The following is a 15,760-nucleotide window of genomic DNA, read 5'->3' as shown; positions in this document are numbered from 1 at the left end:
ATTATCCTAACATCAACGTTATCTTTCTCTCTTGGAAGAGGTCCTATGTTTGAATCCAGTATTGACCTGCTTGTGTGCGTGCGTCTCTCTTCCTTATGAAGAGACTGAATCCATGATCCTTTAGTTCCCAAAACACATTAAAATATTGAACAAACTAAGGGTGTTCATTGAGACGGGACGGGACCGGGACACCTCTATCCCGTGACCTATCCTGAAAAATGATAGAGACTCAATTTTTATCCCGTGTCCCTTCCCATCCCGAAAGGAGTTGGGACAGGATCGGGACAGGATTGGGACGTCTCGAGTCATGACGAACTTAATTAAATTTTATAATTCAATTATAAAAGATCTTTTAGAATAAATCAATACTACAAATACAAAGCAAATTATAAAAGGTACTATCTAAAATGCTAACTTCTTTAAATCAATACTTAACATGAAGCCTCAAATTGATCACATAATGTAAATAAAAATTATTTTCTTTAAAGGTAATACCTCATTGCTAATGTAGATAAACCCAATAAGCATAGGATAAGATTAAAAACTCAACTACAGCAATATAGGCAACAATAATCAAGCATAAACTCAAACAAAGAAGGTCTTGGTCATTTGATTAACATGTTAATTTTATACATACATCATGTCCTAACCCCAGCCCATATTTTGTTCACAAAATTATGCATCCATCTGTTTATTAGCTATATATAACGAGGGCTATGTTACATGTCCACCATCTACTCCTATATATAGTATATATTATATGTCTTACCTCTATCCATATTCATTGCTAGCTTTTAAGATCCACTTTAATTTAATTTTCATATATACTGTACTACTACATATCAACCATAAAACCATATATACACACAAAAGGAAGCCAATTAATTATAATAAATATATATATATATATATGTATGTATGTATGTATGTATGTATGTTATAATCTATTCTTCTAGGATGGAATGATCATATTAAGTGGAGTGATTTAGGGAGATGAAGAATATATAGGAATTAAGAGAGTGGGTGCATGCAAACAATTAAATATCAAATGACAAAGAGCTCGTGTGGGTAATACATAAATAGAATGAGTGCAGGCAAGCTGAGTTTATGCCTTTTAAGTTCATTAGACATGGGTTCAGCCCTATAATAATATAAAAAGGGAGGTAGGGCGATGAAACAGACCTGCAACTTAGATGGGTGACAAACAAAAATGAAAGCTAGATCGAGAAGGAAGGAGATTTGAGGTAGAGATGAAAAGGAGGCGTCACGCCGATAGCCTCAATCGTGAAAAGGAGCTAAGGTAGAGAGGAGAAGAACTTAAGACTGTAAGACTAGAACTATGACTTACTTGATTGGTGTAGGTGCTGATGGCGTGGATGGTCGCCTGACTTGCATCTTGTGTGAAGCCATGGTGGAATTGTGAAAATTGGAACTCGTGAAATGGAAGGAAAGTGTCGCAGCTATGCCCATCGATAGGTAGAGAAAGGGGGAAGTGAGATTATAGGAATATGATTATTAAATTCGAAGGTTGCGGATTGAGGTTGTAAGGTAGTGATATGTACAATTTCAAAAAAAAAAAAAAAATAAAACTATTATAAACAAGACGGGATGGGACGTCCCGATAGTGAGCCCGAGTCCTATCTTGTCCCATTCCTTTTTTTGTCCCATCCTATAGAAGTCTCATCTTGATTTTTTTGGGCCGAGATTAACCTGTCCCGATCTGATCAGGACATATCGAGACGAGTTTAGGCTGATTAGGACGGGTCCATCTTAAACACCCCTAGAACAAACAGACCTTTAAAATATAATAATGCAAATTTACATATATACATACATATACATATATGTATATATATTATAAATTTTAAAGCTTGTTCATGAAAATTTCTAGTTCTTAACGAGTTGCCAATTTCTTGTAGTGAAGTTGTTAAAATTTGAATATCCACTTATCAATATTTATATTGTCCATTTAACAACTTGTCAAATAACAACTTATCAAAATTCAAAGTACAATTTATTAATATTAAATATGACTTGTCAATTTAAATGACCAACTTGTTTTTTTTTTACAACTTGTTTCTTAAATATTGACAAGTTGTCATTATCATGCTAAATCAAATAATATATATTAATCATAAATTAGTTTCCAAGCTTTTCCATTAGTATTGTTAATTTTGAAAGTGTAGTTATCAATTCTCTATATTTAAGTTGTTAAAATTTGAATAGCCACTTGTTGGTAGTTATATTGCCAATTCAATAACCCGTCAAATAATAACTTGTCAAAATTCAAACTAAAACTTGTCAATATGAAATATAACTAATCAATATTCAAAAAAGAAGTTATCAAACCACCATGTTTGATTTTTACAACTTGTTTCATGAATATTAACAAGGTGTCAATATTATATTAAGGGTAAATATAACTTTTGGTTCCTATATTTTACTCACATTTTGCTTTTTGTTCCTATATTTTTTGTTTCTCAGTGTTTTAGGTCTTTATACTTTTATTTTTTATTTGTTTTGGATCCTTTCAAGATCCCTATACTTTGTTCATAGAGGGACAAAAAATAATAAAAATAAATATAGAGACCTAAAACATCGAAAAAAAATTACAACAGATTAATAGTAAATACAAGTAAAGTATAAGAACTAAAAGTTACGTTTTCCCTTATGCCAACATACATACATACATACATACATAAAGTAATTTTAGTTTCTAAGTCATGAGTGTTGTTAATTTTGAAGTAGTGTTGTCAATTGTCCATAATTAAGTTGTTAAAATTCCAACAATCTCTTGTGAATATTGTCAGTTCAATAAAACTTGTCAAATAATAACTTATCAAAATTCAAATTACAATTTGTTAATGTTTGAATATAACTTATCAATAATCATTAAAGAAGTTGACATTTGAAAATCGACTTGTTTAGATATTAATAATTTCACAATAGGGAATTAACAATGTTTTTGAACTAGCACCTTTCAAAAAAATGCTTCTAAACAAAATTTATAATATATTTTATTTTGCATTATAAATTTTAAGGGCTTTAGCAAATTTAGCCAATAATATATGATTAAATAAAACTAATAACTCACCTTTTTCTAAATTAAGATAATGGCCGTTTTCTAATTTACCTTTGATACAAAAGACAAAATTACCCTTAAACATCACAATATCTTGATTTCCCTTTTTCACACTGGGTTTTCTTTCACCCGCTCAAAGATGTGGAGACGACACTGTACTTTCAGTCACGACGACGAAGAAACTGACAGTAGGCAATGAAACAGCTCAAACCAATGGATAAACAGAGTTAAAGATTTAGCCAGGAGACCACAGGAATGCGAGACGAGGTGAGGTAGACTGGAAGCTACATTTAGGTTGAAAATAAAAAATGCAAGGTAAGGAAGTCTGAAACTGCAGCTTCTACATAAAGCCATATTAAAGCTACAGATCCAGGGTGAGGAAGTCCGATCAGACTTTGTTACAAAAATTAAAATTCAAGCAAGGGTTTGTTGAGATTTTGTTTGATCTATTTTAAGAAAATAATTATGTGTTTTTTGTGTTACTGATCTGCGACACTATATTATTGATATACGACTGTATATCAATTATAAATAAGTTTATATTTAATTGTTTGATTATGTTGATCTACGATAATATATCAGTGATATACTATTATATATCACTAACATATAAGTTATATCAGTTAAAACTTACTAATTTGTTTATCATATATATACAGTTGTATATCAATGATATAATATCGCATATTAGTAATGGAATTTTCTTTTCAATGTCTAATGTCCTCTTCATAATTTCTGGGAAGAACAGAGAGAAAAAGAGAGGAAAAGCTCTGCAATGAAGATGGTGATCCAGGAAAATTAGATAAAAAATTTTGATAAACAAAACCATTGTACGAGAGATGAATATGATGATTCAAGAAAATCAGATCCAAAAATCTAATGAAAAAAATATTCAGAGATGATAAATCAGAGAGGGAGCATGCACAATACGATTTTTGATGATAAAAATAAAAGATTCAATCAGCTAAATATTAATTAAATCAAATATATTATGTTTTAATCATAAATTTATTTTGACGATACAAAAAAAATACATCTAATTAATTTTATGAATGAGCCATATTTAAAAATATTTAAAAATTTAATCCATAATTTATGAGAGTTGTATTTTTTTAAAGCCATTAAACTAATTTTCTCTAAATTTTAAAGAATGTGTTAATTTAACAGTCTCGTGTTTTGAAGAATCAAGGAATCATAAGTTCAAAACTTCCCTTCAGTAACCCCTTTGCGTAATTGACCAGTTTGCCCCATTTTTAAGGAAATTAAGGGCATTTTAATAATTGAACCATGATATTCAGTTGAAGATCTTGGACATGTGGAGATGTTTTTAAGATGGCTCTGGTTGAGATTTACGTACCTTCATCCCTTCTCACCCAAAGTTAAATTACATCCCGCTTTAAGGGATTTGATTGTAATTTTTAAATTCTCGAGTCTATTATTTGGAAACAAGTCTCTTATTTGGAGTTTCAACGTAATTTTCCCTTTTTTACCCGCCAATGTTCTGGCTCAGCGACTGCGTGATTCCGTATGACCAAGCCGGGGATTGAACGCGAAGGGATGGATTAACCTTGGATTTCGACTTCGAATTGGGGCAACCAAGACTAGATTGGGCTCCTGTGAGTGCTGCTCCATTGCTTCGTTAACGAAGGCAAGCCGAATCTAGTTCCTCGACGTCGTAATTCCTTGTTTCCCTTAATCAGTTGCAGTTTTTATCATGGGAGAACAGAAGCCAAGCCTTAAAAAAGTTCAAAATTCTTGCGGCTCCAAAATGACTCTCTGGTGGTTCTTTCTTGTAGCTGCCTGCATAAAAGTTCTTCTTTTCCCTTCCTATCGTAGCACTGACTTTGAGGTCCATCGCAACTGGATGGCCTTGACTCACTCTCTTCCACTCTCACAATGGTACTTTGATGAGACAAGTTCATGGACTCTTGACTACCCTCCGTTTTTTGCATATTTTGAACGCTTCCTGTCTATTTTTGCTAACCTGGTGGATGGGAAAATTGTGCATCTTCAGGAGGGGCTGAATTATAGCTCAAACACGGTGATTTATTTCCAAAGAGCCACTGTAATACTGTCTGATTTGTGTCTTCTCTTTGGGGTTTATAGAATGACTAAGAATCTGGATTCAAGAAGGAAAAAGTTGATCTGTTTACTGGTCATTTGGTCGCCAATGCTATTTATAGTGGACCATATGCATTTTCAGTACAATGGATTTCTCATTGGGATTTTGTTGATTTCAACTTCATATTTGGAGGAAAGGAGGGATGTGTTGGGTGGTTTTGTTTTTTCTGCTCTTGTGTGCTTTAAGCATTTATTTCTTGTGGCAGCACCAGTTTATTTCATTTATTTGTTGAGGCACTATTGCTGGGGTGGAAAGCTTAAAAGCATTAGTCGTCTCTTGTTTTTGGGAGCTGTGGTTATAGCAGTCATAGCAGCTGCATTTGGGCCTTTTTTCTACCTTGGGCAGGTAATTAGATCTTCTACATCTTGAATTTATCTATGCTGATTTTGTATCCCACATAAATCATTGCGTTGGCCAATTTAGGACTATTGACAAGTTTTGGAAGAATATAGAGAATGTTTCGTTGAATTACTGATCTTTGTGGAATTTTAGTGGCAGATTAATGTAATTTAATTTAATTGCTCCATACAAGAGAAGTAGAGACTAAGAATTGTTGGCCTGGTGAAGAAATTTTTATTGTTAATAACTTTCTACATTAAAGAGAGTTATTTGTGATTGAAAAGGAAAGAGATTAGAAGTTTGGACTTGGGTCAATATTAGAGCCTATCGTGATTACCATAGATTTTTTACATTTTATGAAAGTGTTTCCTTTTTCTTTCCCCCCAAAATACTATCTCATAAAAGGCATTGCACAATAGAATAAGTTTATGTTTAGCAAAATCATTTGATAAGCACTTTCAAATTGCTATGAAGGGCATGCCTTTGATGTTAAAGTAAATATATAAAGATAATGGGAATAGGAGAGAGTAGTTAATGAGGGAAAATGTTAATAATGTAATATGGAAATTAATAATTTTAGGGGTATTTCTGTCTTGTGAATTTTAACTTTTTTCTTTTGTTTCAAAAATGAAGGTCCAACTTCTTACTTCCTTCCCACAACAAAAAACTTGCTTCTACCTTAAAGCTGCTTACCATTTTCCCCCTCTTCAAAGCAAACATCCCATAAAGTTATAAGTTCTTTTTTGAAAAAAATAAGCAACTTCTTTCCCCAAGTATGTTCGGCCAAACCGGCTATTGGAGAGATGATCAAGGTAGGATAAGATTCTGCAATTTATTATTATTATTATTATCATTATTTTTTGTGGAATGATCTTAGGATTATATTTTGGTTTTGGGAAGAAAAAAACATAGGGGAAGTTCATTAGGCATTTGTTATCAAGTTTTCCATATAAAATAGCAAGTGGAGGACATTTTTTGAAAGACCCTATCTTGTAGGTATTGCCCACAAATACCTAAAAAGTTACATTTATGTTTTGTCCCTCTTGGATTATGTGTGTAATTCCTCTCAATCCTTTTTATACGCAGGTTGAAAACCATATTTCATCCTAAAACCTTCTCCCCTCTTTCTGTTCTTCAATATCATATTAGAGTTTCTGATCAATTGGCTAGAAATTCTGGCTGCCACTTTTTGTCTCAATTAAAATTAGCTTTTAGCACAAGGTGTGGTGGCTTGTGTTTTACCTACACTTAAAGCCCAAAGGGCTTTCAAGTTAGAAGGTGCGATAGAAGTAATGTTAAATTAAACCATTCATGAACATTCCCTTAACAGTTTAAGCTTTGAAGTTGAAACTTGAAAGGGCTCTGAATCCTTGTTACAGCCTTGGAAAATATTACATTGAGGATTTTTGTTTTTTTAAAAAAATTGTGATCTTACAACATGGGTAATTCAATTTTATTTCTGCCTTTTGAGTAGCCAGACATCAGAATTATCTTATTGGTCAATATATATTGGATATTATTTGGTCCTTATATTATTTTTTTTTTCATTTCTCTTGATTTTTGATTTTATAGGTCAAGTAACAGAATTTAGGTTTCCACAGACTTCATGTCTCTTGATCTTTGGAACAGAGTTGCATGTTAATCTGGCCTGGATCGTTTACTGATCTATTGAAATTTACCAAGATCACTTCTCTTTCTCACATGCTTGTTAAGATGCCTACCAATAAAGAGGCGGGGGGGGGGGGAAGGAAAAAGAGATGTCTGCAAGGCTTTGTCTTGCAACATTTTAGCTTGTATAATTAGGAATGAAAATGTAGCATTCTGGTATGTTATCTTCTTCATTGCTTGACCAGTAGCAAGATACTGATCACCAAGTGGAATGGTAAATTGTAGGACATAAACGGAGGTGGTCTAGTGGACCACAAAAACTCATTAAGATAACCAGTTCCATGTCCATATCCATGTGAGATTTAACAAAATTTTATGTTGGTTATTGAGGGTCCAACATAACCTTCCTCCTTTATCCAGACTTAGGACCAGCTATAAATATAGATGGAGTTTAATTTAGCCAGTTCTGTGAACCAGAAAAGGCAGCAAACAACCAATCTAAAATAAATAAGGCTCTTTAACTGTCAAGATGAAGCTTCAGTAATTGATACTATGCATTGCTGGTCTTTAAGAAGAATTCTGCTGCTATTTTTACTGTTTACCAATTGGAAATAAGCACCTTTTTAACCCAAGTGAGGAAGACTGTATTTACTATTTACTGCACTCAATTCTAGGTAGAAAAGACTGTGTTAACTTCACTCAACCCAATTACATGTACATTTTTTCCTTCCATTTGGTTTTCTTAATGATTATTCAGATGTTAAAATGCAGATACATCAAATCTTCCACAGACTGTTTCCATTTGGCAGGGGGCTTTGTCATGCATATTGGGCCCCCAACTTCTGGGTATTTTATATCATATTAGACAAAGGGCTCTCATTCATGCTCAGAAAAGTTGGTTTCAAAATCCCAACACCAGCAGCTTCATTCACTGGTGGGCTTGTAGGGGATTCCTCGCCATTTTCTGTATTACCTCAGGTATGCTCTAAGTGAGTAAAATTTGGCTGCAATCCAGGAGAAAAAATGCATGCATGTATATGTTGTCATCATCAGCTAGCTGATTATGTGCTTGCATCAAAATAAATTATTGACTTTAGTTGCTATCTACATTTAGCTTTCTGTGGTTATTTAGGACTGGGAGGTGGCCGGGATGGAGGAGGCGAGTAAAGGTAGAGATGATAAAGTGGACCACCCTTTTCCCTTACTCTCCATTTCCCTCATTTTCCTTTCATCACCATTAGATCAAAGCCTTTCAACGGTTGACATTTAATATTTGATAAAATTAATATTGTATTTTATATAAAATATATAAAAAAATTATAATTCTAAGTTTTTTAGATCAAATTTTAATAGTTCAAATATATTTACATATTTTTAAGTAAAATTAAAATGATGATTTTATCAAATATTAAATCAGAACTGTTTAAACTTTGATCTAACGGTAATTAGGGGAAAAGGAGGGAAATGAAGAGTAAGGAAGATGAGACACCCTTCTGCTGTTTGAGTTACGGGTTAAACAGGTCAAGATTTATCAACCCATTTATTTGAATAGGTTAGATACTCTGACCTTACCTAGTGCCAAAAAATTAAAAAGGTACCATTCATTGCAATCAAACAAAAAACTTACTTAACTAGCTCAAGTTTTGTCATCCAACTAAAACAAAATAAAGTAAGTAATGAAATTCTTCAAACTTCATCTAGGGCTTATGAATCTTGTCTTGAAGGTTAGTTCTTGAACTAAAAGTTGAAATATCATCTGGCGTTTTTTTAAATTCCTAGGAATGATTAAACAAAAGGGTCAACCTAGGGTCATGTTGGTGGGCCCACTTAACCACGGCCAGCATGATGAGCACGCATGTGTGGCCAATGTGATGACATGCCCATTTATTTTGGTGGTTTGATCCATTTTGGCAGCTCTATTTTAGTGATTCTCCAAGCTGAGAATTATGCTTCTTGACTGAAGGTTTGGAAAACAAATCTTCAAGCATATGGGCTGATTAGTAAATTGATTTAGTTATGGTAAACCATTCCGACCAGACTTTAGGTCACACATAAACCAGCACAGCATTAGATAGTAACATAACATCAGCATCAGTCCAACTTTAGCATGCAATGTTTGTAAACATTAAGGTGATTTGATTGGTTGGAATTGGTAGAAGATTTTTTGATATTAGCATTTTTGTTGGCTTTAGTATGAGCTTATGCATGGCCTTGTCTGTTTCACTGAAATAACATAAGCTACTGAGTTATGTTTTTTCAAAGCTTATATACCCTTCATTGTTTCATCGAACTTTCATTCCCCAGTGCTGTCTCTCAAATGTAATTGGTTTCTGTTGTTTTTCCCCCTAGTCTAGTTATCGTTTAGGGGCCCAGGCTTGTGTTCTTTAAGTCTTGGTGGCCCTCCTTTATTTTTCTTCATTGCATGGGCTAGTACTCTTGAACCTCGGATTCCTCGAGTGCTACCTTTTTTTCTTAAAATTTTATTACAGGTCCCAGATCTTAGGACGGTTAGGCCTTTTTTAAGTGTCTTGATACCATGCCAACTTTAGTATATGCGTATGCATGAACTTTTCTGTTTTACCAAAATAGCTTAAGCTACTTGTTTAAGTCTGCCACAAATTTACCCTTCATTTCTTTGTTGAATTTCTATTCTCGAACACATTGTCTACGTTTTAGTCATCGTAACTTTTCAAATGCTGCAGCTCAATTCAACTGACATTATTGGTTGAGACTGGTGGTTTTGCATGTATGTTAAAAGGGATGGTTAAGTTGTTTTAATGAGTGTAGCTGAGCTTTAATCATTCAATTTTGGTATCATTGAAGTATTCATTTTTTTAGTTAACCAGTCCAAACAATCTGCAGGTCACCCCCTTGTTAACCCTTACAATGGTTGTGCTTGCTTTATCTCCTTGTCTTATCAAGGCTTGGAAGAAACCCTCGCAGCAGATGATTACCAGATGGATAGCCTATGCTTACACGTGTGGTTTTGTTTTTGGGTGGCATGTGCATGAGAAGGCATCACTCCATTTTGTCATACCTCTTGCATTTGTTGCAGTGCAAACTCTGGACGATGCTAGGCATTACTTTTTGCTGTCAATAGGTATGCTTGTTTATGTTAATTTGTTTCCCAGATCTTGAAAATTCACCCCTCTTTTTTAACCGAAGAAAAATCATGAATAAGTAAAGTCAAAAGTAATATCAAACACTTTTTGGTGGAATATGTGTGTCTAGTTGTCTATAGTTATTTATCAATTGTAAATGCTTCCAATACCGTCAAAGGCCACTCCTACTCCATCTTAAGCTATTTAACGAAGGCTGTGTAGTTTTCTCTGTAGTCTCTAACATGCTGCTCTCGTATAGAGTCCTTTGGACTTGAAGCTTGGACATGGTTACATGAATAGACTCTTTGTACATAGTATTAAAATTAAAATTTGCAGAGGAATTGAGGGAATCGATTGATTTAATTTGTTGAATCAGCAAAGGGGGATATATACAACTGTGACCCGTGATGTTGAAAAGAAATAAATAATGTGCAGGAAATAAAAAACAAATTCTAATAGATTATATCCTTGATAAATATAAACATTTACAAAGATGTTTCTGCACTCCCCTTCAAGTTGAATCATAAATGTTAATCATGTCTGGCTTGCCAATGAAGTATTAAAACTTGTGTTGAGCTAGTCCTTTTGTGAGAATGATAAAGACTTAGTAGTATGGGATACCAAGTCCCACATTGAGTAGTATGGGATGCTCAATGGGGTATATAAGTGGGTTAGTTCTCCCACTTCAACAGCTAGCTTTTAAGGTAGGGTTCCCCATCCTACTTAAGTACCTATCAATATCTGCCATTCCTTCTTTGGAAGGAATGTAGACTAGTCGAATTATGCCATAATCTATCTTCTCTCTTATGAAGTGCATGTCAATCTCAAATGCTAAATCCTATGACGTTGAACTGGATTACAGATGTGTTTAGATTAAAAAATTTTGACCTGAGGTTACAAATTGAGGTTATGAGAAAAGTTTATAACTGTAATGTGATTTATGTCTGGATATTTTTTTTTAGAAATTAGTTGAATAAACTAAAATTTGTTTAGATGATTTGATTCAAAAGCTAGTTGAGATATATAATAATAAAAATGGACATGGGTTTTTTTGTATATAATTTTGTGACTAATTTGATGTTTTTAGGAAAAAATATTCTGCTTAAAATTGCAATTACATTTTTTTAAAAAAGTAGATTAAAAATATAAAATACATTGATAAAAAAAAATCTTAATTTTTAAAAAGGACATGAAATTATGATATATATATATATATATGTATGTATGTATGTATGTATGTATATGTATATATATTTGTGACTAATTTGATTTTTTTAAAAGTATTAAATTTCATATCACAATTTTTTTAAAAAAAGGTAGAATAAAAAATTTAAAATAAATTGATAAATTTGATAGGCATAGAGAAAAGGAGATTTAAAAAAAAAAATCTTAAATTGATCCAACTTTACAAAAAATACAACAGTGACTGGCAAAGACAGATTAAAGGCGCAGAGAGGGGGGGGGATAAACCAAAGCAAGGCAACGCACTGCACTACCAAAGCTAATTCAAGTAGCTTTTGGGAAAACCTTGGGTTGGGATAGGAAGTGCTTTAATGATGAAAGTTACCCAAACAAAAAGAATTGGCTTCAATTTACTTCTGGACTCAACCTAAGGTTTGGATGCACGTTTTGCTTATCCAAACATGCTCTACGTGATATGTTAATGGCAAGCATACTATCTGAATAAAGTTTGACCGGCAAGTTCACACTTTTCTTCAATTCTTCAAGCACTCTCTTAAGCCATGTACCTTCACAAATCCCAAGTGCAACTGTTCTAAACTTTGCTTTTGCGCTGCTCCTTGCAGTCACACTTTGCTTCTTCTCTAGGTGACAAGATTGCCCCAAACATAAGTGCAATATCTAGATGTGGATTTTCTATCATCTTGGTGACTTGTCTAGTCTGCATCTATAAAAGTTTCCACATTCCGTTTGCCAGATTCTTAAACAAGAGGCCTTTTCCTGGAGACACTTTCAAGTACCTGAGAATATTTAGACTTCACCTAATTGTTTTTGCCTTGGATTATGAAAATGCTGACTGACTACACTTACTGCAAAAGCAATGTCAGGTCGAGTTATTTCAAGTACCTGAGAATCCTATAGACTTCATCTAAGTGTTTTTGCCTCAGATCATGAAAGTACTGATTGACTACATTTACTGTAAAAGCAATATCAGGTCGAGCGTGAGAAAGGTATATTAACTTTCCCACCATCTGTTGGTATCTCCCTACATCCATTGCTTTGCCAAGAGCCTCTTCATCACTGATCTTGTCAGCTCGTATGGGAGTATTGCTTGGCCTACATACCATTTTCCTTCAAAAGATCTAGATTGTACTTCCTCTGATAAATGTAAATTCTCTTCTTTGATCTCGCAATCTCCATCGCAAGGAAGTATTTCATCTCCCCAAGGTCTTTTATGTAGAATTCTTGGGCCATTGCAGCCTTAATATGCTCAATCTCTTTTGTATCATCTCCTGTAAATACAATATCATCAACATAGACAGCCAAGATAGCTATCTTACCACTCTGATGCTTACAGAACAAAAGTATGATCACTCTGTCCCTGAGTATATCCCTACTTCTTCAAACCATGAGTGAGTCTCTCAAACCATGCTCGAGGGGACTGAAATTCTTCAACTTGCACACTTGATTCAGTTTCTTTCCGAGGAACTCTGTAGGAAATTTCATGTAAACCTCCTCCTTGAGTTCACCATTCAAGAAGACATTTATGTCCAGTTGATGTAAGGGCGAGTCAAGATTACTAGCCAGAGACAAAATTCTAACTATATATTTAGTTTGGCAAATGGTGCAAATGTTTCAGTATAGTCCATCCCATAGATTTGGGAGAATCCTTTTGCAACAAGTCTGGCCTTGTATTTGTCAAGGCTCCATCTGCCTTGTTTTCAGGTGTAAATACCCATTTGTAGCCAACTGGCTTCTTTCCTTTAGGAAGATCAGCGGTGACCAAGGTGCCATTCTTTTCAAGGGCCTCCATTTCCTCCAAAATTGCTTGTCTCTACCTAGGAACAGCCATGGCCTCATCAATATTACTTGGTATCGAAACGCTATCAACATGAGAGACAAAAGCGTAGTACTTTGAGGAAAGGGCTTGATAAGAAACAAATCTTTCTATAGATGTTTTGTGCAAGCTCTAGGCTCCCTAGGCTTCTTCCTTACTGCAAGATCCAAGTCTTTAGCCACTTCACTTTCTTAATAGTTACTTGCTCACTACCATCAATGACACCTTTTTTCTCTGTTGGACCTACCACTGGTTCAAGTTCAAGCATTTCATTATTTGTTGTATTGGTAGTCTAAAATTCACTCCAATCCCCCCTCTGAATTGAATACGAGGAATGATAAGGATCATCTTCATAAAAGTAACATCACAAAAACGTGTTGACACATTGCATTTTATTTGGAGTACAAAGGCCATAAAAAACGTGCAGGAGGCTAGCTAGATACTTGCTGCTATTTGACTGAAATCTTTTAAGAGGACACCTTTCAATTCATTTGGAAGAATATCCAGATACTCAACTTCAACATCTAGTCGATAACCCTGGCAATACATTGCATCATTGACATGGCCATGAATTTTCCATTCGCTATTAAATATTTGCATTTACTTGGACACAGCATAATTAGTTGACAGCCATGCAAAAATTGCTTGGCATATCATTTGGACATGAATGCATATGCTTTATCTTTTTTCTGAAGTTCACTTGGGTTATTTGTTTCATGTGCAGTATCCTGCTATTCGATATTCCCACTACTATTTGAGGCACAAGAATATCCGATCAAAATTCTTTTGCTTCTATTGCACTCCATTTTGATGTGGTCAGGATTTTTAGCGCAATTTTCTGATGATAATGATAATGAAGCATCAAGAGCACCTGCAGTTAATGCAAAGAAAACAAATAATCATGCTGGGTCTAAAGGTAGTCCTGGTGTAGCTGCAGAGAAGAGAGTGAGTTTGATTGGGTGGATTGAGAAGAGTTACTTGGTAGGTCTTGTGGTTGTCGAGATTTGGGGGAAATTTTTGCACCCTCTATTTTTGGGTGATAAACTTCCCTTCCTACCTCTTATGTTAATATCTGTATATTGTGCTTTTGGTATCATGTACTCGTGGATTTGGCAGTTACAATTCATAGTTCAGTCCCCATGAAGTTTTGTAAATTGGATTTTCCATAATTATGCACAATCATGCATCTAGAGATTGAGACAATTTTGGTAGTGTATATATGCGATCAATTTGTGATTGCAGAGGATTTATACTCGGTTTGCTGACGAACTTTTTCATAAATCAAATTGATGTCATTGTTTTGTTGCAGTTGGACAGTTTAGCATTAGTCGATCAGGTTTAACATTAGCCAGCTCGGTGCCTAACTCGAAATATTATTGGACCAGTATTCTTAAGTTGTGACCTTAGCTTTATGCTAAACTAGTTTGGGTTGGTACATGTAGTAAAGCAATTGAACGCCATTTATCTTGTGTCTCGCGAAGTAATTTCTTTTCTGTTTTCTGGGTACAATCTCATGAAGTAATTTTATTTACCCTTATATTGGGGTCATTTGTCTTTTGTTCCTTCCTATTTTGATGTTTTAATTCTTTAGGAAAATCACAAATAAGGACGTATTGAAAATATTAATAACAATTAAAGTGCGTGTTTGGTTTTTATTTTGCCGAAAATTCATTTATTAAAAGACAATTCAATGAAAGTCAGTTGTTGTGATGAAAATTGTATTTAAATATATTTTTTAAAAATTACTTTGATAAATTAAAAGTTATTTGGATTATGATAATAAAATATGTTTTTGAATATACAATTATTAAAAAAACATTAATTTATGATAATTTGTAATTTTTATTACACAAATAAATATATTTAAAATATTTAAAAAGTGTGATAAAAATTTTAATTTGATTTATAATGCTATAAACTTGATTTTTAATTATTTGTAATTTTTTTAATTTGTACTTTTAAAAAAATGTGATAAATATTTGTAATTTTTATTATGTATTAATGTTAAAAATTAACATGATTAACTGTGCAATTTATAATGTTAAAAACTTGACATCTAATTTTTATTATTTAAATGATAATTATATTTTCAATGAATTAGCTATTTTTAAAATAAAAGAATAGGATATTAAATTTAGAGTAATATAATCAAATAACATTTTACTTTTCAAAAGCTCCATCATTTTACATTCACCAAATCCATTTTTAATAACATTTTCAAGTATTTTTAGAATGCATTTTCATTTTTTTATTTTTTTCCCCAAACAACATCATACATCTCAAATGTGAGAAAGTATTTCACAAAATTAAAAATGAGTTATTCAAATACATTCGAAAACTTTGAAACAAGTCGTGATTTTTATTTATAATTTAAAAATAAATAAATTTAAAATTTTCCTTATTACCAAATGAATAATTTAAACCCATAGAAGGGTACTTATGAATTTAAGAAAAATCAATTTTGTTTTGCCGTTAAGAAATATCCTTGCAAA

The 15,760-nt window shown here is 33.3% G+C and overlaps 1 protein-coding gene across 1 annotated transcript; it reads left to right on the top strand.

Moving 5' to 3' along the window:
• Window positions 1-4,508: 4,508 nt before the first annotated feature.
• Window positions 4,509-14,576, top strand: LOC129295868 (probable dolichyl pyrophosphate Glc1Man9GlcNAc2 alpha-1,3-glucosyltransferase). Its single transcript, XM_054934457.1, has 4 exons — window positions 4,509-5,549; window positions 7,923-8,129; window positions 10,014-10,251; window positions 13,993-14,576. The coding sequence occupies exons 1-4, from the start codon at window positions 4,797-4,799 to the stop codon at window positions 14,409-14,411; spliced, it is 1,617 nt and encodes a 538-aa protein (XP_054790432.1). The 5' UTR covers window positions 4,509-4,796; the 3' UTR covers window positions 14,412-14,576.
• Window positions 14,577-15,760: the final 1,184 nt, after the last annotated feature.

This window comes from Prosopis cineraria, unplaced genomic scaffold (assembly GCF_029017545.1).
Source record: "Prosopis cineraria cultivar Desert tree isolate PC_DT_omini unplaced genomic scaffold, ASM2901754v1 PC206, whole genome shotgun sequence".
Taxonomy (NCBI): Eukaryota; Viridiplantae; Streptophyta; class Magnoliopsida; order Fabales; family Fabaceae; genus Prosopis; species Prosopis cineraria.
Note: the sequence above shows the minus strand (reverse complement) of the source record. Positions and strands in the feature narration are given on the sequence as shown.

What these genes read in the sequence shown, in the direction of transcription:
- LOC129295868 (XM_054934457.1), top strand. Translation starts at nt 4,797, where the DNA reads ATGGGAGAACAGAAGCCAAGCCTTAAAAAAGTTCAAAATTCTTGCGGC. An exon ending in CATTTTCTGTATTACCTCAG is followed by an intron (nt 8,130 to 10,013) that starts GTATGCTCTAAG and finishes AACAATCTGCAG; the next exon opens with GTCACCCCCTTGTTAACCCT. An exon ending in TTACTTTTTGCTGTCAATAG is followed by an intron (nt 10,252 to 13,992) that starts GTATGCTTGTTT and finishes TTTCATGTGCAG; the next exon opens with TATCCTGCTATTCGATATTC.